General features: G+C 36.0%; 1 protein-coding gene across 1 annotated transcript in view; it reads right to left on the reverse strand.

The window, feature by feature from the left end:
* The window catches only part of MYCBP2 (MYC binding protein 2, E3 ubiquitin protein ligase), a 192288-nt gene that overhangs the window by 157833 nt on the left and 8291 nt on the right, over positions 1-26164 (reverse strand). Inside the window, 7 exon segments of the mRNA XM_009894032.1 lie at positions 1461-1557; positions 4275-4346; positions 4620-4862; positions 5092-5288; positions 6654-6807; positions 11661-11876; positions 20788-20863. Of these exon segments, the coding sequence (XP_009892334.1) occupies positions 1461-1557; positions 4275-4346; positions 4620-4862; positions 5092-5288; positions 6654-6807; positions 11661-11876; positions 20788-20863 (1055 nt within the window).

A 26164-nucleotide genomic window follows, 5' to 3' on the forward strand; every position in this document is an offset into this window, starting at 1 on the left:
CCTTTGAATTTGCCCTAGCCAAAAGAATAAGGCCATATCTGCCTACAATAAAACACTGAGATAAATGTGTAGAAGTGGAGAAAGTAAAACAGCAAAGTTCAAGGGCTGAAATACAAAGGGCAATAGTTATGAAGTCTATCTAGCATCCACTTCGACACCAACGTAAATCACACAAAATGCAATTGTGTGAAATAGTTTCAGCGATTTCTGCATGGGTATTCCCACAGTTAATAAGATTTGCTTTAGCACTGGAAGATTAATACATTTTTGTTTAGAAGGCGCACTCTTGTTTAATTTGTGCCTTTTTATAGTAGAAACACAAGGCTGTCTTGCAGAAAGACACTTGTCACTGGCATTTGCAAAAGAAAGCTAACAGCTCAGAGGTGTAGACTTTAAATATGCTCAAGTATCTCTCAAGACTTGCAAGAAGAGTACCGATTTGTTTACTAACGGTAACATAATTAAGTACCTCACAGGACCCTACTGGATGAAGAAGCTGCCTTGAGGTGAAGAAAGTAGAAAAACAATACAACAAGGCAATTTGTCAGGTCCTTGAATGTGTTTTCACTCAAATTTCTCATACAGCCCCACAAAGACCAAGCAGCTGACATCCATATTTTAAGGACTTACAGAAAGTTGCATAGATTAAATTCTACACTCATAGTTTGTTTCAAAAATTACTGTTTGAAATACAAAAAGCTTAGAGACTTTTTCTGAGGTTTCAGTCAGTGCCTTCTTATTTATGTCAGGATGCAACACAAAATCTTTCTTCTGATTTATAGAATAAACCTGTTATTGTTCACGCGAAAGATATTCTTGTGCCCTTCTACTGTTTACAGGAGTGGCTAAGAACATATGTGTTTCACCAGGAGGTCATTAAAGCAAGTTCCAGGAACATCTTCATTTTCTAAACAGAGACAGATGTTATGAGGCTCCTGTGCAAAAAGCCCAAACAAAAACAAAGCTACGAAAACATCCCAAAACAACTAAACGAAAACCCACCACCAATTTAAGTATCAGAAGCACGGTCCAGTGTTCATTAGCCTCCCTTGTTTTTTGGATAAATTTCAATCTATATTAAAAACCACACAGTTTTGGTCAGTTTGTAACTACCTACATGTAAGAGATGCTGGAAACAAAGTCATATCTGAGCAAAATACTCAAAGTTCAAATGAGGAAGAAATAAAAATTCTTTAAGAAGGAAGTTAAGCTCTTGGACTCTTTAAAGTAAGACCACCATACATTCTAAAATGTGGCAATATTATTCCATTAGTTGGAGTAAGATGCAAGACCTCTGAATAAAATACTGCAGCTGGTGTAATGCAGCAAACCAAAGTAATTAACAAAAGCAGTTTCTTTGTGATCCCAAAATCTGCCTCAATTTCTCTTCTGCTTACCTGAAAGTACATAGCATGCAAACAGTAAACTATAACTATCTTCTCACATCTGGAGGTTCGTACCTGGCAAAGCAACTGTACCGTCTTGTTCCAAAGTTTCAGGGTTTATTCTTATGGCTGTCATACTGTGATTATTTGCATCTCTATATAATAAATAACCCTGGTAAAAAGAAAGAATATATATTGGTATGAAAATATTCTTAAATACATCAGAGAATATTGTCAAAAGTGAAAAAAGTACAATTGCTATTTTAGACATTGTTTAAAAGCTTTGGAAATCTTTTACATCAAATTTGCTTCATTTTGATAATCACAATTTTTCCACTAATCAAATTCTGCAATAAAAACCAGAAATTTAACCCCTTTCTTCCACACTTTTTTTACATACTGTAGATCAGCGTGCTGAAGCTTGTATACAACTTTTGAAGCCACACATAGTAATTCTATTCTACGCATGTGTATACCATTACAGTTAAAAGCTACAGCCACAGTATAAATTAATGTTTTTGATCCTACTTTCCAAATCAACAAAAGAGTCACAGGAATTCCAGGAAGGAGATACACATATTGCCCTACATAGAAGAGTGATTATTAATAAACATTAATACATGCTTTAAAAACTACAGAATCTTTCTAAAATGTTAATTAACTACTTCAACTCCCACACTAACAAGATTCCATGTCTTTATTCTTTTTGAGCTATTCCTGAGAAGTACATGGTGATTTTGGCGACAGCAGCCATGACACAAAGTTACATATGACTAATTCTTATACTGCTCACCTCCCAACTCCTAACTAGACCTAGGGGAAAGGAGATATTCAGGACTAATTATTTTCTCTTTCTGTTTCTCCACGTGCAGAATACCTTCATTTCCCCAAAATTATCTATTCTGGTCAGCAGCCCACTTCAATAAGTCTCCTTTGGTATACCAAAATAGTATCTTCTCTCTGTTCATAGGTATATATTTTTTCAAGGTTTGATTCAGTTACCAGTTGAAGTTTCTCAGTAAGATTTGCCTACCTGAAACTCACCTTTAAGGTTTATTGTTTATACCTATAACTTTGAGTGCACTTTTAAGCAAACAGTTAAATAAGCTTTGCTTTAGCTTAAACTAGATAGGTTGCATAAGCCACCATGTTTGCATAATGCACACAGATCCGTAAGAGAGGCAATACAGCAACTTTGCTCTCGTACTGTAGAATCACAGTTGGGGAATTTACACTTAGAAAGCAATTCTGCTATAAAAGCAGCTACAGGAAAGGAAAAAAAATTACTTAAGGACACTTATGAACATATTCAAGGTGACCAAGGCCAAGCAAAGTAGCATTCACTACAGTAGGGTCGCAGAGGCCAATATGAATAATGACTAAGTAATGATTCTGACAACACAATTGTCAGAGCAGGAGATATGACAATGGCTTGCACTTGCTTGAACCATGACTGGCCTCAGGTGGGGGTTCTACACAACTTAGAACAGATGCATTTCACAGGGAGGTCACTAAGGCTTAACCTCAGAGTATCTTCATTTGTCAATGAGTCAGAGACCCTAATTACAATCATCTAACAACAGAAAAATCCAACCAACCCTCTTCCTTCCATCTAAACTGCTTGAATTTTCCTGGATAAATCAATCTGTGAAATGAGGGGAAAAAAGCTACCACAAACTAGCAAAAATAAGTAAAGAACATTAAGTATATAGAAAAGCTTTAGTCTAAAATAACGTATGTGATGAAGAAAAATCATTTTAATTTGAGCTGACTTAACCAAGCAACTGAAGGGAAATGAGACTGAGGGCACATCTTACCTCTTTTACGAACACATACTTAGCAATAAGTGCAACTTACATATGGTTCCTATAAATATAGCCCCAGAGTGACATTTTTCCAAATAGCAGTGCCTTTGGGTACAGTCACTGTGCGAGTGCATACACCTGTACAAGCACTCAAAGAACATCAAATATATTTATAGCTATGTACAGAATGTCCAAATGTGTGACAGTATATAGTAAAACTGTATGGATCCTGCTTCTTTCAAACTGATAAAACAGGCACCTGAATGAATGCATCTGCACACATTGGTATTGTGCCAGTATAACTTTTGGTGATCTATCTGTTTTAATACTAAACAAAAACAGATTTCACATATATATATGAATATATAAAATAACTATAATAATAGAATATATATTTGTAATTAACGATTTCACTTCAAAAGTATGGCAAGGAGTACATTTAATTTCACACTGGGACAACATCATCACTCAGTGAATACACAATAAAAATTTCTCAGTAGTTAAAAAATTAAGCAAAATAATTGTTCTCTGAAATTTCATTTTTTGGGTTTGCACAGGGTTTGTTTTGTTTTGGTTTTTTTTTTTTGAGAGAGAGTGTGCACTCAGTAGTAATGACAGGATTCTAAAAAAAACGCTATTTTTATAATGAATGGCAAAGGTATAACAAAAAGTGGTTGATATTCCAGAAACTGATGAACTCTAAAAAACCAAAATATCCAAATATTGTTACCTTTGCCTTGGTAATGTCAACAATTGACTGCATAATTCATAAATTAACATATTGAATCATCACATTTATAAATTGTACAGTCAACTGATGCGTGCTTCTTAAATAATAAAGTCTTTACAGTGACAACACAAATTAATGACGCTTTTCATTACTCTTTTCTATATGCCAGTACCATCAGATGTCCCTCATCTTCCACAATTTAAAAAGTCAGTAAGAAAAAAATGCATTTTTATAATTAAAGCCAAAGGAACGATACAATATCCGTGTAAGATTACTCTAAGCCAAAGTCTACTTAAATTACTCATGACGGATGATGGGTGGGGCACACATTTTATGTTTTAATTAACCACTTACCTGAGCGTAGCCTAACCAAGACTTTTTTTCTTTTCTGTTTTTGATGCGGGATGTAGAATTGTATATATGGCCCTGAAAAGCAAAAAACTCCAATCTTTTAAAAAATATCAGAGTGACAATTTTACACATCGTCATTTACAATCTAAGTAACAATGTCTTCAACCATATTGAGAAGTTAAAATTGTAAGAAAATGCTGTAAATTCTTATAGAAATAGTCAGGAAAATTTAGACAAAATGTAAAAGAACTGATCATTAGTAAGCTACAGAAGATTCGCAATGGAAACAGGACATCATAAAAGTTAATACTTTAACTATCTTCATCAGACAAGAAGAAATCACATTACCCTCACTGTCCCGCTATATCCAGAGCCAATTTTGTAAAGTCCATCTTTACATAAGAGATAGAGGAAAAATCCATCACTCTGAAGTAGGCACTGGTCATCTTCATCTACAGATATTTCTTTCAATGGCCATTTGTGCATCAAGGCTGCCTTCTTTATCCCATTACTGAACCAGTCCTGGATTTGGATTTTGCCCACCAGAACTGCCTGTACACTCCGCTGAAGAGAGTTTAAAATGGTTGGCACCTAAACAGTAAAAGAAACAGTGAGTAAGTGAAAAATACAACTATTTTTTAAATGCTGTATTTTCTGTTCTATCTCCAAATCAAGAGAGACAAAAAAATACCTACTCATCTCAAAAATAGCGAGGGAAAAAAGTTAAAAAGTTAACTGAATTTACACAATAGATCTTCCCAGAACTCATGTACACTCATTTACATAAATTCCCAGATACAGAGAAGTTTTAGTGCAAGACCTGAATAGTCTGACAAGCATGGCTGCCATTATTGGTGAGGATAGCAGAGATCGCTTGCAACGTTCTTCCCGTCTCTCCCCATGCAGCTACCAAACTGAAGAGGCAAGCGCAGGAAAGTGCTGTCAGGGACTGTCCTGTACTGTCATTCATTCCCGTGCTACGGACAGTTATCTCCAGAAGAAGCTGGAACAAGGATTCTGCAGATAAAACACACCAATTACATAAATGAGTCACAAAATCATACCACACAAGTTGCCAGTCAACGGGAAATTAAGCTTACATCATACATCTTTCCTCAGCCATTAAGTTTAGCCCTATCTCTAGACAAAAAAAAAAAAAAGCATACCACTTAAATGAGCCTTCAGCATCCTTAACTCTTCATTCTTTTTCAACCAGAAAATGTTGAGTCTTGATAATCCCAATGGCCGGACAAGAAAAACTAAGTCCTTCTGTTACAGTGGAACATATTAATAAGAAATGGTCCAGAAGGAGTTACTTTACCTGCCTATTCAGTCTACCCCATCACTGAGATGATGTGTAGGTCTTGACCAACCTTGTCTAATCTTTATGACCATTACCCACGGTGAAGCACATCCCATTTCTCAGAAACGAGCATTTCAAATCAAAGCTTGAAAATTATTTTGATTGTATGTCTCTTTTCAAGCACTGTTTAGCAGTTGAAAATCTGTAACAATCAAGGTGTGAACAGAAATCCACCTCCAGTTTTTATAGTATATAAAAATAATCACTAAGGCAGTAATCAAAACAAAGTCTTCTTTGTAGCATTATAATACTCTGTGCATCAATACAAAATAAAAGCTTTCTGTAGCTAATTACTATTATCTTTGGTCATAGAATACTGTCATAGGAAAATAAACATAGAAAGTCTTAAGATATATATTTTTTATTTTTGAACAACAGATGCTACAGCCCAGCCCAGATCTGTACACCAGTAAAAACTATGAATTAACAAAAGATTACTGGATTTTAACTTAAAGGACATAATCAATCATACATTCAAAGCCATCAGGAGTTCAACTTTTATTTCCAGTATCGTTAAAAGCAAAACAAATTTCAGTAAAACTTTCAGATGGCCAGAGGAAACAAAAGCAAGAATTCTGACGCTTCGTTTAGCAGCTTTATATGAATTACAACATTAAATATCTAAGCTATAGATTACAACAGCAAGACCCCAAGTTCACTGTAGAACTATCATCTTCTTTCCACTAAGACCAAGTATTTTATAGCTTCAGCAAGACAAGTAAGTCACGATTTGCAAGGTTTGCTACATTTCAGTGAAACTCTGCATTACACAGCAACAAAAAATGACTTTATATATATATACACACACACACCTTTACCTGCCAACGGTCCTGTTCTACAAAAGATTAATGCTGAAAAAATACTGGTTACATACACCATAAAGAGTTTACATTCCAGAATAAAGTCAGCCTGTTGAGAACAAGCGTGTAACTATCTCACAAATACATGCTAGAAACCATTTTCTTCTGTCCAATGCAATACCAGATGTACATTAATGCAAACACAGTAACAGATATTACCTAGGACTTCAGGCGGCTCTGACTGCAGGCCTTCTGGTTGCTGGCCCTGGAGCACATTAAGTAGGGCTTGTAGGCTCCTGAGACACAAGGATGGATGAGAAAATCTCGTCTCCTTTATCAGTTCAAAGACTTCACATAATCCAACTTCAATGATCTGAAGAAGTACAGATATTTCAGAATATCTGTTAATATAATATTTTTGGGTGTTCATCAATAAAGGTGTATCCCAATGTTCACAGAACAAGACAGTTATTCAAATAACAAAAGCATAATACAAAATACAATGGTGGTTCAAATGAGAATCAAAATCAAGAACCCACCTACACAACTGTACTAGCAAATCTACTACTACCGTATCTAAACAGAGTAATAGTTCCCTGAAAAAATAAGGAAACTTACATTTTTTGGACAATGTAATCCAAACTATACCTCTGAGCCATTCTAATTTCTATTGAGTTCACACTTCATTGACAGACCTTGTTTTCCTTGCTCATTAGTGTAAACCAGCAAGTTAGAATTGGCTTGCAACCTGACTTCCCAACTTGAGTAATGATACATTTGACAGCCAATACTGGCAGCGCTAGTACCTTCCCCTAAAGTCTCCGAGATTGCTCTTGTGACAGTATAAAAAATAAAGACTAACTACGTCTCACTAAAACTCCATATATACTCATCATAGACATGAATTATGCCAACTAATACAACATCTGTAAAAGCACTGTTACTGACACTCTTAACTTTCCCTTTTAGCATTCCTGAATATTCTGAGATTACAATTATGCTTCTCTCCACTGACTGTTCCCTGTCACTTTTCTTCTCAAACTCAGTATGTGATAATGATGAGGATATGAAAGAAAAATGAACAGGGTTAACTCATTACAAATAAGCAACCATATCTTCAAAACTTCACTATGTGTTACTGTCAGAAGCAGATCCCCAATGTTTAGAGTGTTTAATATAGATTCACCCCGAGTGAAATCTAAGGAAAAAGACTGAAATGTGAAAATAAATAAAATTGTTAATAGAACTGTCACTCGTGCTCAAAACAGATCTATTCTGACAGTCAGCTATAAGTTATACTGGATGCCTTGTCTTTGCTGTCATTCAGTTTCTTTCAATTCCTGTCTTTCAGAAGTTATTTTACCACCTGTTTGATTTTTGGAAGAAGAATAGAAACATAATCAAATCAAGTCTTCAAAGTGCAACAGCAATTTTCCTGCAAATTGCACCTTACATTTCCTATCTTCAGTGGAGTGGGGGAAGAGACATGCATGGAATCTACAGTGGAAAAAAAAGTCAACAAAATAACAGCACAGATGGTTTTTCCAGGATCCAAAACTCAGCATCATGTTGCAGACTAAAGAATAAAATACACTGTAGTACATTTTTAGAAATACTCTTTCTTTTTAGTGATAGTATCTCTGAGAGAAACTGGGAAGATTATTCTACCCAATCTTCAGACAGCAGCTAACAGGCAGCTGGAGAAAGCAGAGAACCTAACACAGTGGAGAAAATAATTTGGTGAACTTCCACTACAGTAGGAATCAGAGATCGATAGTTCCGCTGGGATTTTGCCTGATCTGCACAGGTTTTGGGTTGGTTGGTTTTGTGGTTTGTTTGGTTTTTTGGGGGGGTCTTTTTTTGGTTATTTGGTGGGGTTTTTTTTACTATTTGAGATCAACAGACTGGGTAGGCTTCTCAAAACAGGTCTCTCTAACTTAATATATATAGCTCTCTATGTGTATACATATCATATATACATACATACGTGTGTGTATATATATATGTATATAACGTGGTTGCCTTGCTCTCTCTCAGCGCCTCCAAACTGTGCACTGAAGGACAGAATAAGCAAACAGTTCTTTTCAAGATGTCTTAAACTTGTTCCCGCTGAAGGGTCTCCGAGCCAAAACCAGCACTCCTGCAGCCTCAGTCTGTGTCACAGCCTGCCAGCTCTTACTGATGCTCTCCATTCAGCCATCCTCCCATTCCCTCTGCAACATCTTTGAGACTTCAGATCAAAAGCGTAAGCCCACCTTACAACGGGTACACAAAATTCTAGCCTGGATGCAGACATAATGACCAATAAATTAATTCCTCCAAAAAAACCATTTCTTCTGGAAGTCTTATCTACACTATTGCTTTATTTCCTTTCTCTATCCCTCTCATAACTGTCCAATAGCCGCATTTCTATGTTTATTTAAGAATGAGTAATACTTTGTATGTAATTATCGATATTAATTTATATGTATATTATATGCATACAAAAAATTTTACACAGGTAACACATGCTTCTAATGATTTTTAAAAGACTTAAAGTCAGTTTCTAAAGAGAGTAATTATGTTTCTTTTATTTTTTGTTATAACATGAAAATTTTCTGTTTTTCTTAAGCTCATTAACTAAAGAGCAAAACATTTGCCACTGCAGAAACCAAGAATATTTAGTCAGTTAATTTAAGCTTAATCCGGCACTTGTTTCTTTTAGTACAGGACTTTTGTGGATCATCCATAACCCAGTGTTATTTTTAATATTGAGGTGCAAACAACTACAAATCAAATCAAATCAGTAGAACTGAATCTGCCTTATTTCAAGTAGAAAGAATTCCCCACATTAGCTAAGGTACTAAAGATATAAGTCATGCAAAGGCAAATATTTCATGTAAATCCAAAATTTTAAAGCTCTTTTAAAGCAAGTTACTAAACTGACCAAACACAACCAAAATACAAACTTTATTGTATTAATATCTGAAGACCAGTAAATTGTGTTAAAAACAATCGTTCTCAATCTTATTATGGAAATTGCATAGGACAACTTGTAATTCTGTTATGTATTCTAAATAAAAGCTCTCACGAACCTGACTTCCTCAAGTTTAAGATTAAAAATAAAAGATACTTCAATAGAACACCTAAGATGCATAAAAAGTAGAATGCGTTCAATGCCTTCTCAATTACATGAGGAATTTTTGTGAAAAAAAAAAAAAAAAAAAAAAAAACCACCATCACCAAGGACTAATTTCACCAGTTTAACTCTGGAGAACCTGGGAAAGCACAAATCCTGGTTGCACCTTTGACTTTCATGTCACTGTCAAACTCAAGAGACATCAGTATTCTTTTTAATAAGCTAACTTTCAGAAACTGGTCTAGTAACTATTGTAAGCATCAGAAACTTCAGTAACTTTCCTCTTTATATTTAACAAACTAAGCCCAACCCAATATTGTTCATCATACATAAGAACCAGACCATAATATACTCAAAGCATGAGACAGATGCCGATATTCAGGATACAAAGACCTTTACATAGTTAGCCTCTAGGAGTTTTACTACCTGTGAGACAGCTGCAAATGGATGCCTTTTTCAAATGGATGGATGGAAGTGAAATTACTAGTAAAAAGTGTCTTACCTTAGAGGGAGCTAAACAAGCCAATATTAGCTACATAGTTACTAGAAAATACTGAGGTTGTACCAAGTGTCTAAGTCATTGTTGAATCAGTAAAAATTCCTGAACTCTTTTATATTTTGTAGATTCTTTGCTAAAAATGAATAGCTTAAACCATACTGATTTTCATCAATTTTGTATTTGCTGTATCAAATGTAACAAAATAGCTCACTGATTTTCTGTTTTGAGAAAGGAAAAAAAGTTTCCTGCCTAGAATTTCCATACAATTTTTTCTAAGCCACTATCTTTTTAAAACCGCACCACTTCTCCACATCTCTTTTATAAACTCTCCAACATCTTTAACAATATCACTGTTTTAGTTTCAACATGCAAGTGTTCTGTCCATACGACTGGTAAATCTCATCCTTCTCTGAACCTCTTTCAATTTCAAAATCTCTTTAAAACTCCATTCCAGTCTTTATAAATGCTAATAGGTACATTGCCTTTTACTTAAATTTTCAAATTAACTATCTAGAAGCACTTGCTGATTCATTTAATAAAATCCACAAGGAGTCAGATCCAGTTCACAAACAATGCTAACTTTATTCCTACTGACTGCACATTATTTCACAATTATCAAGCGTGAAATTTCAGTTATCAAGTTGCAGTTACTCGACTTGGTTATGTTCCTCTGCAATCCTCCACCAATACTTCCAGAGTGCCAACTTTACCTTCGGATAATACTAATTTTCTAAGCAACAGAACATTCTACATAATCACTGCTGCAACAGCCTTTTAAATTCAGTATTTGTATTGGTTTTAGAGCAAATACAAACAAGGAAAGTTAATCTGAATATGCTTTTTAGACTCGGCATAACAAAAGGAAGCAGGACTCATAGCATTAATAAGCTAGCAATGAACAAAACTGAATGCACAGAAGTTACACAATACAAAACAAGTGAATCAGCAAATTAAAAAAAAGAAAAAAACTCAGTAACTCCTATATCGATCATTTCTGACTTTCCACCATTAATCCTACTACAAGCATAGAAGTAGTAAATAGTAAAAAACCTACCCTAACTGTTGAACTATAGTGTCCAAAATCTTAATATGCATTACTAACTATCCATAGTTATCAGTGCCAAAAGGCACTAAAGCCAAAAAAGGGGAAAGATTAAAAAAATAAGGTAGTAAGAATAATTGACAGTTACTGCAATTACACGTAGACCTGGCAAATCACCTTAGAAAACACTCTACCAACTGAATTCCAATAGCAGAAAGATTTATTCCTTTTTGGCAATAAAGCTAGAGAAAGTACCCTTTATCATACCAGCTAGTAGCCTCTGACAGACCTAAGAGCTGCCTTATTTTCAAGTACCAGTACTTACAAAGGAGCGCAAGTTGAATGTTTACCTAACATTTAATTGAATTAATTATTGGGCAGATACATAGATCCTCCTAATTCATGAAATCGGATGATTCTGGACTAGAAGGACTACAAAAAATACCCAAAACACTATAGCTATTTTCTGAGCAGCTCGTTTACAATGCTGTTCCTTATTCCCCACAAAGAACATACCAACTTCAGATCACATACATAGCACGCTTCAAACAATATCCAGTTACTTGCCTTTGGAAGTTTAATAGGTGGCTCTTTGGATTCCTCCTCTTCATCACTGTCCGAATCCCCACTCTGTACACTGTTCTTTGAAGCCAAAGATACAGATGCCTCCTTTTTTTGCCACTCCAACACACAATGGCGGACATTGCAGTAAACATTAAAAGCTGAAGGGTTGCTATGCAATCTGATATCTGGTATGGTTATTGTACTCTCTAGGTTTTCAGTCTGAAAAACAAGAGTAGTTTAAGTTTATTAGAAGTTTCAAGCTTTGCTAAATAGAAGCAATCTCAACAGTCTCAATAATTTCGGACAACCAAGTAATTCTCAAACTGGAGACAAACATTCCTGTTGAAGTACCAATTATATTTCAAGCAGGAAAAAAAAGAGGAAGAGGAAGAAGAAATTTCAGTATGTTCCATCTGGCTTTAGTCTCTACCTCTCATAACTTGATGATGACACTGGGATAGAAAATGAAAGCAGTTCAGGCTACAGAATGGTCCAAACCTGTGCCACAGCCAAAAGACTAGCAGAATTCAGGGTTTATCGTCTTAACACAGGTCAGTTTGGGCTTTTTTAATTATTATTATTGAATTTTAAAATGCATTATTTGTTGCTCTAGTTAATAACTTTAATCTATTGTTATCTAATAAAAATTTAAGCTGTTTGCTAAATGTATATTAGAAATTAAAAATACCATTCGTTGTTTTGTCATTAAATGTAAACAGATGGCAAGTTCAAAAACTCCCACAGCAGGATGCTGAGATAACTTTGTATAACTAGAGAAGAAATAAAAACCTGATGGACAAACTACTGAATACAAAAATCTATCAAGGCCCATGAAGTAAGGAGGACACCATCTTGTTTTCAGAAGCCCTGAGCCACAAAGTATGAGCTGGGAAACTGTCATGACCCGTGCCCTACCCTACCCCACCCTTTCCTTGATATCTACTACTGGTATATTACTGTCAGCCACTGCCAAGATACAGAAGAGCCTTCATGAGACTGTCACTAGACTTGGAAAAATGTTAAGAAAAAAACCTCTTTTTTAAAAAAACATCTTTTAAGTTCTGCCCCATATTCTTGCTTTCTGCAACAGTAAGATAGGACAGGAGGAATGGTAGACTTAAATAAACAAACAAGACCCCACAACCAAAAAAAAAAAAAATCCCCAGGCAGGGTTATACTTTATTTTAGGTCATGTACTACTAAGACTAGGCTGGTTTGAGCACAGGCTATGAAAAACTGGACTTCAGGCGTATGGAAGGAAGCAATTCCCTATAACAACTTGGTGTAGACACAGAAACTACAGACGGAGAGAAAGCCTAGGTTAAGAGTACAGGACAAATTTGCTTGAACATGGCAAGGCAAAATTTGCAGGAACATTAGGCTAGCCTGAGTCAGGGTCATTAATAACGTACCAAAGTTATTTTGGTTTGTTTCTTGTATTCTTGGGAGGCAGTGAGGGTGGAGGCTTTTTGCCTTATTCTTTCTTTTTATTTAAGGTCATTTACATACTGTGAATGACCACATTCATTTGGCAGGGGAGTACATTTGACATATTGTACATATTACAGTGATTTGGAACAGATCAGAGTGGAAATACTCATACAACTCACAGCAGCGATGGGAAAGAGGACTTTAAATTAGCAGAGAAGACGGGAACAGAAGTTTGAGAACCAGTGAACTGCATAATGTTTTAATGGGGTGATTTATTTTTCTACAGTATGGTAGCTGCAACTTCGTACATCAAAACACAGCAACAGTTCACAACACATTTTTATCTGCACTTACCTGTTTATTATTACCAGAAATAACATGGGCTTCTAAATTAGACTATTTAACACCATATGTTACAAAACTTAACAGAAAATTCAAAATAGTTTCAAAATATTTCATAGTTTACACATTTCCTTTTATTTTTGAATATAGTATTATTCTAACTGTACTGGTACATATTTGCATATCCTTCCTTGCAAAATTATTCCAAGCTAAAACATTAAGAAGCAACGGTTTACTGTGTAACCTATTTTATCCAACACAAACAGTGTGTTAATTTTTCTTACCCACGTCAGTGTTAGCAGTAAGCACAAAAATAAAAATAAGGCGGGGGGGAGGGACACACGGACTGGAAAAAGTTCCCTACATACATACTGCAAGTTTGTGTTGGGTTTGTTTTGTGTGTGTCCCCCCCCCCTTTTTTTAGCACAACAGAACTTCTGCAGTTAGTTAGGTATTAAGAGACAACATAAGGTTAGTCTTTGTTCAACATGAGCATCTTCAAAATAATAAAGCTGCTGTTAAAACCACACAATATTAATCAGTGCAAGAACTCAAGATAGAACCTCCTATGTTGTTCCAGTATCAAAATGCATCAAAATAGATTTGGACTGATACCAATGATGATGAGCTACTACATTCTTTAAAATGCATTTGGCAACAGAAAACTAAACGGTTGTAACATATGACTCTTCTGTATGTCGAATATCCATACACATACCTCAAGAGTTTTTGCAGCTGCTGTTGAGGTAAACACACAATATCAGCTTTCAGCTTTAAAGCTAACTCAGTTGAACTGCACAGGTTAAAAAAAATTATTTAGCAAGTTTACTACGCATTTACTGGTTTATGGGCAGTTACAGGAAGATAAAAATACCTAGATCCTCTGAAATATCTCTATTTGAAGTTCATTTATCTAATTAGTATCATGTATTGTAATTATAACTTCTGTGAAGTTTTCATGCCAGTTCTTTCTTGTCAGAAGTTCTGCTAAGTCTTTGTTCCAGAACAGCCCAAGTTCTGTAGCTCACGTCCTCTTCTGAAATAGGTTGGCCAAATTGTTTAAGCAGCACAGATAATTTTAGACATTATAGTGCTAGATAAAATATCAGTGTATGTTTTCTTGTCTATTAATAATAAGCTGACTAATTTTCAGAAATAAACTGCTTCCTTATTCTTTACAACTATTAAAAAGTACCTTACCCAATGCTTTAGCTTTTAAACAGTAAGCACTTTAACCATTCTATCTTTGTGTTTAGTGTCTCTCTTTTACAACAGGGCACAAATTATAGTTACAGACAGTAGTCTCCTACCCAGACTTCAGTACAGTGTAACATTCTCCAGAAAACTCTGCTCTATCTGAGCAGTATAGCACTAGAATACATGACTCAGAACAGAGTTTAGCTGTGATGTTAACCCACTGTTTACATTTCACAGTTCATACCTCCACTTTCCCTTCACAATACCTTATCTCTGAAAACTGTAAATTCTTTGAAAATAAAAGTACTTGTATTCCATTGTTATACACTTGACAAATACAGTAGCAATCCAAACAATGGGCCTTAGGAATAATTTTGAAATTCATTACCTGGGTTTGTCAGTTTAAAAACACTGGCCTTATGGCTGCACTAAATAAAGTTCTTTTTGAACAATAAGTTATTGGGTTGTAAAAACAGGTTAAAGCTTAAGGATAATTATGACTTTCACTGTTAACTGTCTTTCATTTTAGGGGAAAAAAACTCAATGGAACTACCATTAAATTTAAGCATACAAATGCTTAGCATGTCTCAAAGCAAAAGAAAGATGCTGACCAACAAGACACATTGTTTCTGGTTGAAGAGTAGAAAGGGAACTTCGATCACCACATTGTTTTCTCTCTCTCTCCCCCGACAAACTTCACCATAAGGTAAAAAACAATGACAATTAATTTGTGATCGATTTCCTCAAGTCTCTGAGGGGCTTTAACTATAATATTTATAGTTCCCAGGTCTTCAAAAGAAACATCTGTTCTAAAGTGGAGGCATATGAGCAGGTTGTATAAACATCACTATCTTAGATTTCTTTTACAAAACGCGGAGATGGAGATGATTTAAAAAAAAAAAAAGTAAGAAACAGGAAACCTTTCTGCCCCTTTAACACTTATGTTCATTCAATGAGCAGCTTACCCCCGTCCCCCGCCTTTTTTTTTTTTTTTTTTTCTCTCTCTCTTTTCTTCAACAGTGGTAGTGGACAGTATTCAAAACAGACATCTGAAGTTTTTTTTCCATATGATGCAAGTTTTTTTCCTTTCCAGATTACAACAGATTCCTAACTTCACTGAGGTCAGATGCACTAATCAAGTTATTAAACTGGGGCTTAAGTTTAATCTATCATCAACTAGGAGTTTCCTTTTCTGCAATTACTGAGAGCTGTGGCACTGGGTGGCTCTTCTACACAGCCAAACTTGCCCAATAGTATGAGATTCTCAATAGTACCTGTATAATCTTGCTACTGGCTCACAGATTTTGAGGTAGAACAGATCACTATGACACTCTAACCGCCAACTGTGCCTACAGAACCTCACTTAGTTATTTTTCTATCAAACTAATAAAGTCTTTTTTAAGTTATAACAATTCTCTTAGTGGTACTGCATTTCACTTTAACACAAAATACTTCTATATGGCCAAGGAAAATGGTGGAACTTCAGAGCCAAAATGTTAATCAACTTCTAAAAATTCAGTGAAGCAACTTCTTAATTTTGTGCAGATCTAGGATTGTTAATAATCTTGATCTCTTAAGCTATGGGATACATTATTTCAAGGAAAAAAAAAATCTCACCCTAACAGCTTGTTTTCTTGGTATTATCAAGATCCACAGATGTATCAAACAACTTTTCATGACACTGTGGATAAGGTGAAGAGCAACCATCACCTTTTCCGCACCTCTAAATGTCCTTTTCTTAGTGGCTACCGGAATATTGCAATCCAAAGCACTCACTAAGTGTAAGAATGACTAGAAGCCCAGCTTCTAGGATGTCTGAGCAGAACACGAGACAATAGGGTCTACATTTTTTTTCTCCCAAAGCATTTGGTTTCTTGGAATATGAAATTGCTATCACTTTTAAAAAGAATGAAGCTTCAAGACTGGAAAACAGAATTATGCTTTTTGATGTAGTGGTTTTCGAATGAGCTGTAACAAAGTGGCACATTCTGAAATCTTTATCTTTGTTGTTTCACTTGGTATCATCATAAATTGAAAATGGACCTTCTCAAATCAAGACGCCTGAAGAAATATGTATCGTAAAACTTAACAGATATCCAGTATTCATTACATCATCTGTCTCGAGTGCAGGAAAAATTTATTTGTGCTAGACAGAACATCTAAATTTTGGTGAAAAGGAAGAGCAATTTTTAAACATGATGTCATTCTTACAAAATGTGCAATACTAAACTTCAAAAAGTAGATTCTCAACTGAAACCATACAAGGTGAGGTAACAGTGATGAAAGGTCATTTCAGTCGTCAGAAGGACTAAGGCATCTTTTTCAGATGAAGACAGAAAAACTGTAAAGACAATAAATCTAATTAAATCGCTCACAAAAGTTTTCTGCATTTTAGGTAGACAAAACAGAAGTAGATGTTGTTCTCCAAACATTTAAGATAAAATTACAAAAGCCTTTCTCTTGAAGTTTTAAAAGACACTGAAAAAATAACAATTCAATTCTGAACTACTAACTAATGAAATCTAAATGCAAGTCTGAGAAATTGCAATGCCAGTGCAATAAAGAATCATGAACATAGTTTTAATACATGAAGGTAGATTTTTTTTTCTGGTGTGTTACTTTTTTTTTCTAAAAGGTAAGAGGCTATCTTATGAGACAGAGAATGAAGCACAGATGTGACTTGTCCTTGTAAACATACAGTCCCTGATAAATGGAAGGATGCATTATGTAGGAGAGGTTAAACGGCACAAATTTTGTTCATAAAATAGAGCAACCAGACTCACAAGGGCTCTTCTCAGTTAACCTTTTGTAATGTTCCAGTAGACTCAACGGAAGAAGTGGGAAAAACAAAACCCTCTGGTCTCCTTTACACTTGTCTCATGGCTAAACAAACAGTTTTCCCAAAAGATGAAATCCATATATATCTTATTTTCTGACCAATTTATTTCCTTCCTCTTGAACCAGATGACTGCAATAATGGTTTATTCTCAGGTGTGATGGAAAAATAGACTATAATCTAGGAGAGGAATATTAATCTGTTGTTAAAGATAGGTAAGGCTATAATAACCACCTGATCTAACCTGTGCATAACACAGAGCATACAACCCCACCGAATTCTTTGAACAGTTCAAACATCTCTTAGAAAGGGATGCCCTCTTGAGGTTGAAATACCAAATAATACAAAAACCACTGAAAACACTGCCAAATTATTTGAGAAGCTACATTTGTTTTTAATGAGACAAATATTTATCCCAGCTGATCCACCTTATACATCTAATCATTATCTTACAATAAATTCCTCTGCTACATGAACTGTCCTTTCCCAAGGATCTACTCCTGCCATTTATATAAAGCTGAAAGGTCATAGTTTAAAACTTCTGCATAAACTAAGCAGGTGGATGCCACTCATTGGAAGTACATTCTTTGTCTCTGGTGGACTCCGATTTTTCAGTATTCTTCAGGTAACGTTATAAGAATGGAAGATGGTGAACTCCAGCATTCCATCTAGTGTCTCAGATCAGTGTCCTAAGCAGCACTTTTATGAGTTAACAGTGAAGTGGGAAAACTCAAGAGGGTGAAAAGCAGGGAGGGAGGGGAAGCAGCAATATTCCTACAGCTGAAATAGATTACACAGCCTACAATTTTCTAGTGACAATTGTTGCAAAACAAAAAAACAACTGGGGGGGGAGAGGGGGGGAAATGGGACAGGAGGACACAGGGACAGGGAGAATCCAGGGTGCTACACCCACAACTAATAACCACATACTTGTTTTCTATGTAAAAGCAACTCTCTTCAGCACGGAATTTCTAAAGCCAAAACACACTGCACCCCCATGGAAAACTTTTGACTTCCTTTTAAAAAAAAGATATTAAACCACAAAATCAGAAGGTAACGGTAGTTCAAATAGAAGTGATCAGAACATGACCCCAGCTTAGAAACAGAATGAAGCTCAAACTACTGGGCTGCAGTAAACACGAATTAATGTTTCATACTTAAAATGTTGTAACATTTAATGCTTAACTGGTATAAGTAATTTTCTTCTAGTTGCTCAACAATGACTTTTTTAATGTTCTCTTCAATAACTCAATTATCATTTGTAGTAAGTGCAGGGTATAACTAACAATTTTTGGGGTTCCTTCATCTTATTCTTAATTTAAGGCCCTTCCTTCAAGCATATCAAGTATATTAAGAGAAAGGTCCCACCACCGTTCAGACTAAAATACCCTGGTTCTTAAAAAGTAAACTGATGCACACAAGCTTTCCCCCTCAGAATATCCAGTAGTGAAGGGCTTTTCAATCTGCCCTCTTATAAGGCTTCAAATGGAAACTCACCTTTTCCTGACAACACACACATCTGTTTTCAGACATTCCAGTGCAAAAATGATCATTTTGCTTATTCTGCACTGGTAAGCATGGGGATGCATCGAAAAGCGTACGGGGGGGGAAAAAAATGCCAAACCAACCACAAAAAAAAAGTAAGGAAACAACCAAAAATAAAAACCAAACCCATCCCACTTTGTCAGTAAACAAAGTCTGATAACCCAAAGGTATGAAGCTGATTTTATCTTTCCCTTTTCAGCTACATTTTTCAGGAAATACACAATTTCCTGCTATCAAGCTGGAGTGCCTTTCTGTACCTCATTGACTCAGAACAAACGAACATTCTGCTGGTCAACCCTGGCCTTCTTCAAAGACTGTCTAGAGGCATCGGTAAAAGACATGCAAAAACCCATTATGCCTTTCAAAGGCAGATAAATCTCACTTAATGCTTCAAGTAGCAGCTGTTTAAAATCCAAGAAAAATCTTGAAAACAACCCTGCATAGACATGAGGTGCAGAGATGATCTGTTAGTGCCAAATCTATAAATACTGACAAGAACCGGCCTTTAATATGCTCATGGTCTTCGGCCATCCAGAAGGGATCCTGCCAATCCATTTACCCAATGCAACTAACTCCAAGAAGAACATCTGACTGCCAAGCTTGTGAAGAACAGCAGTTCTGGATTTAGCTTCCTACTTGGCAGTTCAACTACGCCACCACTATCCAGAAAGACAACATTCTGTTTATATAACAATGATCAAAGCTGAACAGTTACTTTATTTTAAAAGCACAAGTTTCTGTCACCGGACAGAACACACAAAGACTAGCTACATCCTGCAAAATTTCTTCAAATTTCTAACTTGGTTTTCTGTATACTGTGAGTCTGATAAGATCATGAAAGGAACAGGGCTAAAATTTCTAATATTTGTACCAGAAATATTTCACTGTACAGTACTGACAACAGAAGTGAAGATAAGCCCCTTCTATACCATAGTCTAGAGCTGCACTACTTGAGATAAGCAGAACTATCTGGTAAGTATCCAAAAAGGCAATACCAAACGAAGAGATATAGGGCTTGCTTCACCCTCCCAAAGTCATCTGTCTTGAGATAGAGTAACCACATTAGGTTTGGCAAATAGGGATAAGATGGCCAATTTAATCTACAGTGTATTTGTATTATAAGGGCATTTAACGGACTAGAAAGTGTTTTCACTGAATATTTCAGCGGTTCTGTCCTTCAGAACCATTCCGGAAATGAGTTACTTTCTCTTTACTGACTACAATGGGAACCTAGGAAGAAGCCTTCATGAAAATCCCTCCAAGACTCTAGCTTAAACAAAGAAATAACAGCTCTCTCTATTAGAGAAAGAATGCAGCAGAGCAGTAATTTAAAATACTGTTGCTTCTGTCTAGACTTCTCTGCAACAAGTAAACATTTTTATGAAGATAAGTATCATCTATTCCATTATGAAGGAATTTTCAAAGGTAACTTTGGATTCCTTAGACATTGAATGCTCCCTTTCTCCTTTAGCTAATATGGATTGAACTCTTCACAGCAGTAGTCTCTAACTCTCAGCTAGATGTGTTTAGCTACATTTACAGTTTAGGAACTGGAGAGCTAAAAATGTTGTTCGTATTATTTCATGCTAAACGTTAGTAGCAAACACAGTTGAGTAAGGTTAACACTGGTATCGTAGTCATGTAGAATACAGTAAACAAACAATACTGGCCTATTATTTTTTCTAAACAGTTAGTTTATGCAATTTTTCTTGTGTTTCTCTCAAGTGGAATTATTTTCATTTTTGAGTCAGAACTTTGTGAAGTTAGTTACGGACTTACCTTGTTGCGTGTTTTTACTTTCAATTTAGTCTTCTGTTTCCTTTTCAATTTTTTCTTGCTAAAAAGTTTCTTACTTCTGAAAAAGAGCAGAAAAGACATGAGAACAAAAGAATTAAACTCCCTCCCATATCCCATGGTAAAAAGCAGCACTAGCAGAGGAAAAAGTCAGAAGTCCTCTAAAATTTTTTTACCAAAGCAAAGGGAACCAATTTCAGAATTTCAGAGTGTAAACCACAATATAAAGCACTTAAAATGATTCTTCCCTAATGCTCCACTGAATTAAGGGCCCTTACTCTCATCAATTTAAGCAGAATATATGTCACAACAGACAAAAAAATCCCTACATTTTATAGTGTTTTACCCTACTGTTTCTATTACAAGTCCAGTAGTGCCACACTAATGTTAGAAGCAGGAATTACTGATGATTCTCAGTAATATAATCTGTTAGTAAAGAACATCTATGTTTTGTGAAGTCTTTACCAGATAAAGCCTTCCAAGAGAAAAAGGAAACTTTAAAACTATCATTTGGCAGAAAATTCAGTTGGTGGAAGAAACTGCAACTTTTGAACACAGCTTTTCTAATTTTGTCTGGACTTTTCCCACCCTCAGCTTACAGACTTTTCATTTCCATCCCTCTACATACAGCTCTAGTTAGCACACACTCCCCTAATCCTCTTCTGCCCACACCTCATTCCCATCACTTTTTTCCTCCTCCATTTTACTACCCAGTAAAAAAAAAAAAAAAAAAGACACCATACACACACACACAACTGTTTTGTCACCATCGCTGAGACTACTCCGTTTGAGATGCATGCTTTTTGAACTACTCTACATTTCTCTGTTCTGTTCAGATTACAAATCCTCCACAAAAAAAAGGCAGATGTTAACTGTGCAGCATACGGCTCATCCTATACAGGACTTTAAGCAACAGCTACTAACATCCCCCTGTGCCATTTAAACATTGTTCAAATAGTTTACAGTTCAGACTAGTTAGAAAAATAAAACTATGGAATCTGAAAATCACAGGCAGTAAGAAGTTGCACTTTCAGGTAACAAATTGGAAACAGATTGAGAATCAGGAGAATCTTAGTATTTTATTCAAACAACTTTGTTCTATATAAAAATTTTGAGGGACTAAAAACATACTGCTTACTATTCTCTCCTGTACAGCATTCAGACTGCAAGAGCATACAAGTCCATGGTCCAGCAGCCAAAAGCTGGGAACTAAAGTTTGACCAATGGCCACCAGTCAGAAAACAAGCTCAAACAAAGAACCCCTGCACAGTATCCCAAGAAAGCTGCCTGTTAGAAATTTCATCACCTTTCCCGTCTTCACCTATTAACAAAGAGGGAGGTACATTCCTTATAAAGACACTTCCTGCAGGAACAAATCAGCTCACCGCTTTTCTTACAAGGAACCACTACCATTATCCTGGAGTTAAGGGAAGCAATTCAGTGAGAGGGGACTCCCCACCCTCCCCAGTAAATTAAAGCTTACAAGGAGGACCCAAATAACCTCCTACGGTGCCTTCAACAGCCAAGTTTCAGTATACAACGTATTTAAGAAGCGGGGGAAAGCAATTTCATACCTTTAATGCCCAAATTTCTATAATCAAACTCCACAGTCCGTTTCACTATTTATTTATTCTTATATTTTTTTTCTTCCTTATTAGAGTTCAATGCAGTTAATTTTTATTCTGCTGTCAGATACAAAGAACAGTGTAGTTCCTTCCATTCTGTAGCCGCTCAATCTTCTTCTCTGGACTAAATGACCTTTTAGAAAACTTTCACCCTAACTTTAAGTGTAAAAGTCCCAATTTAGTTTGGACTTCTGGGCTCTCTCAGTCCATACCACAAGTAAATCCCATTGACCAAAACTGAAAACAGTACTTCTTATTTGCTGTTGAGAAGAGGAAGAATTGCCTTGTATGCCTCCAAGGTCACACTTCCAACTGTATTCCAGGTATTATTTGGCAGCTTCCCAGCAATATGGCATAGCAGACCTATGTAACCCAGAATAACTTGAAAACACTTTCCTGCAAACCTCCAAATTGAGCTTCCAATACTCTGTATCTAGTTGTGCTGTTAATTATGCCTTTTAAACTCAGTACAATTTGCACTTACCAGAGACAATTTAATAAGGATTGCTTTTTTTTTTTTTTAAAAAAAGGACACTAACTCAAGTTGCCAAGACATTTCAAACTTAATCCTGCCTGCCAAAATCCTTGCAAGCTCTCAAAATCTTTTATAGTCTGCAAACATTATAAGCACTTACTCATCTTGTAAATATTTCACAGGACCAGTCCCTGTATTTTTGTATGCATTTCTCTGTGTACATGTATCTATCTAGAAACCCCCAAAATTCAGCCTTCCCCTGCTGCCCTGCTAAGATTGGGCTCATTTCCAAAGGGACAAAACCCTCACCATTTTGCAGACTAACTTAATTTGTCACCGATGCCTAGACAACGTTTTCTCCAATAAGCAAGTAGGAAAGATCAGCAATGGGCTTACTTCCTCGATCAGATTCCAAGCGGTGATGCTATGATGTCCCTCATTCATACATCATACATTAAAGATGCTGCAAGAATAAGCTTTTCGTAGTCACTCCTCTCTTGCAGTCATTATCTTCAGCAAGCTTTACACTTGAGTGATATTTTACATGGAAACATGTATAGAAATGCCATGTTGAGAATCCATATTTATGTCCCTATTTTTTCTTAAAACAAAACCTCAAGGATACTGAAATACCAACACTTTTGTTGGGAATTACACTTTCCCCCTGTATCCAAACAAAACTTCAAAACTAGCAGGTGATTAAATAAAAAATAAAAAAATAGTTATGAACACTAATTTAATAAACAGTTCTGAGAAACCTATCAATACGATGTATAATTCTAATATTAGTATGTTTCTAATGTATCTGCATATAACATATAAAGATATATATGATTAACCAGTTTTACTGCTATGTATCATTATGCTAGGAGGTTTTAATATTCACACAGAAAGGATAAAATATGGGCAAGTATATTCATGAAAAACAACATTAAGCAGATTATGAGTAATTTCCTGTTGGAAACCACAGGTATTAATTATAAGCCTGACTCTTCTACTGCCTGAAGATTAACAAGACCTGATATGGCTCAGTTGGATTTTTTAGCTAAATTATTAATTATGTTTTTGGTTAACAATTGTAAATTGCTGTAAGCTGTCATTTGTAAAGGTCCTGAAACTCCATGCTAACAATCTGCTTCCAGTGGCAGAAGGCCTTAAGCCTCTAACTTTTAACTCAGCTGTTGCTACCATTTAGTTCCCACAAACCAAATACTGATTATCAGCAAATCTAAGGCAGGTTTTCTGCAAACTGCTTCAAGGCATTCTAACATTTGAGACTAAGTTAGCAGTTTTGAATTGGACCACAAAGGAAGTGCAAGTCAAATGAGTGCAGAACATGAAGATACCTTGACAAGAAAATACTTGTGGCAAACAGACCCAAAGGAAGAGCGAATGGTGCTATTACAGCCTCCACAGAAAAAGATCTGCTGAGAATAAAAGCAAAGACCTAAAATGTTCACAACCCTGGAATATGGAACAACTGTCTCAAACCAAAGGGGGACACACACCGATTGCTGGAAAACTTAAAATGGGTAAAATAATTATTAAATGACAGGATTGCAACTTCTATTCTGCTTTGCAGCACCTGTAGTAGAAGGAAATAAAAGCATGCTATTTGTTTTCAAATCAGAAGCAGCATTAGCTAGTACTTGCAGTATTTGCTGCATTACTAGGGGAACGCTCCCCAGTTGTCTCAACACCACTGCTCTTGCTCTGTTCAAAAGAGCTGAGGAAATGCAAACAGAGCAATCTTCCTTCAAAGTCACAACAGTCCTGAACTGCAATTCATAAGCTTAAATGGAGAAGGAAGTTTTGTGTTGAGTGTGTCCCCTCACTCAACGTTGTTACTGAATTACTCAATATGGGTTAACATTATGTCAATCTTACGTTAAGTGTCACACCTGCATAAGCTCTTTTAGGCTGTATGTTACACTAAAAGTGCCACTGACAAGTGGAAAAATAATTATTCTGTCTCTGCTGCTGAGACAGAATAGGAGCAACAAAAGCGTTACTCACCTGCTGACCTAAAACCTTTGCTCTTATCTGAAATGCATTACCAAAGGTCATGGCAGCTAGGACAGCATTAGGCTCAGTCATTCTACTGTTGATTAAATCTTTGAGTACATTTTTGAAAAACTACTCAATTTACTAAGCCGCATGCTAGCGCCTGCTAAAATTTTAAAATCTTCCAACTGACTTTGACTCAGTGTATTTGTCTAAACTTGCTTGCTCTGGTTCGACAGCTGAACATCTTCGGGAAGAGGTATACTGTTGACAGGAGAGGTCTATCAAAGTAACGCTGTATCCAGACAAACGACAAATATGCTGCATTATTTTGTTTCCAGTACTTTGCATAGTTAGCGTAAGCATCCAAAGGCTAGTGGAAATGCTCTTCAGAGGCAGCAACCACTTAGTGACAGTGAAATGAACCACTGCCAGATTTGTGATACCAAATAATTCTTTTGTTCCCTCCCCTTGGAGAATTATTGCTGCTGGTGGTCAATTTGGTTGGACAAGACACAGCAAGCATTTGCGTCTGAACAGCCCAAAGTGAAACCCCAAGCTGAAATTGTCAAGTATCCTGCAAATGCAAAGTTATTATCACTCATGTAATCACCACCATGTCTCAGGGTTTTTCATCACAGCATCGAGTTCCTTAAAAAGCTCTAAATCTGCCAACAGACCTTACTCAAGGGCAGTGAAATGTGAGTACCAACATGTGGATGTTGATTGAAAAGTAATGAACTGATGTTTCCTCCACTGTTTTCCTCAGCTGCCCCATACTGAGTAACATTGCAAGATCAGCAAGACTCATTTTTTATGTGCAGAAATCACATAACTAGTGCTGTTTAGCAGCTTTCTTTGTACAGGTATATTACTGCCACAAAGGATCTACAAACTACAAAACACGTTATCCAGAGGCTGTCACTACATGATGGAATATCATGTTTGCCATAAAGGCAGTGGGACTGCAGGAAGATTAATTGGTCCAAAGCAGTTAGACATCAGCCACAGTGCCTCATTCTATCTACCTTAAGTTCTGCCCAGCAAACTGTCAGGGTAGTATCTGATTTGTGTAAGCCTACATGCGTTTGTGATTTTCTTTTTGAATAAGCGTATTACAATATCAAGTTGGCACAAGTTTTTCCAAAGACTTTTCTCTAAAGTCACCCAATGGCACACAGAAGCACCACTACTCCTAAGTCACCACTGGAGAACTGAAGTACTAAAGACTTATTAACAAAAAGGAGATGATGAAGAC

This window comes from Charadrius vociferus, unplaced genomic scaffold, assembly GCF_000708025.1.
Source record: "Charadrius vociferus isolate BGI_N301 unplaced genomic scaffold, ASM70802v2 scaffold11, whole genome shotgun sequence".
Classification (NCBI taxonomy): Eukaryota; Metazoa; Chordata; class Aves; order Charadriiformes; family Charadriidae; genus Charadrius; species Charadrius vociferus.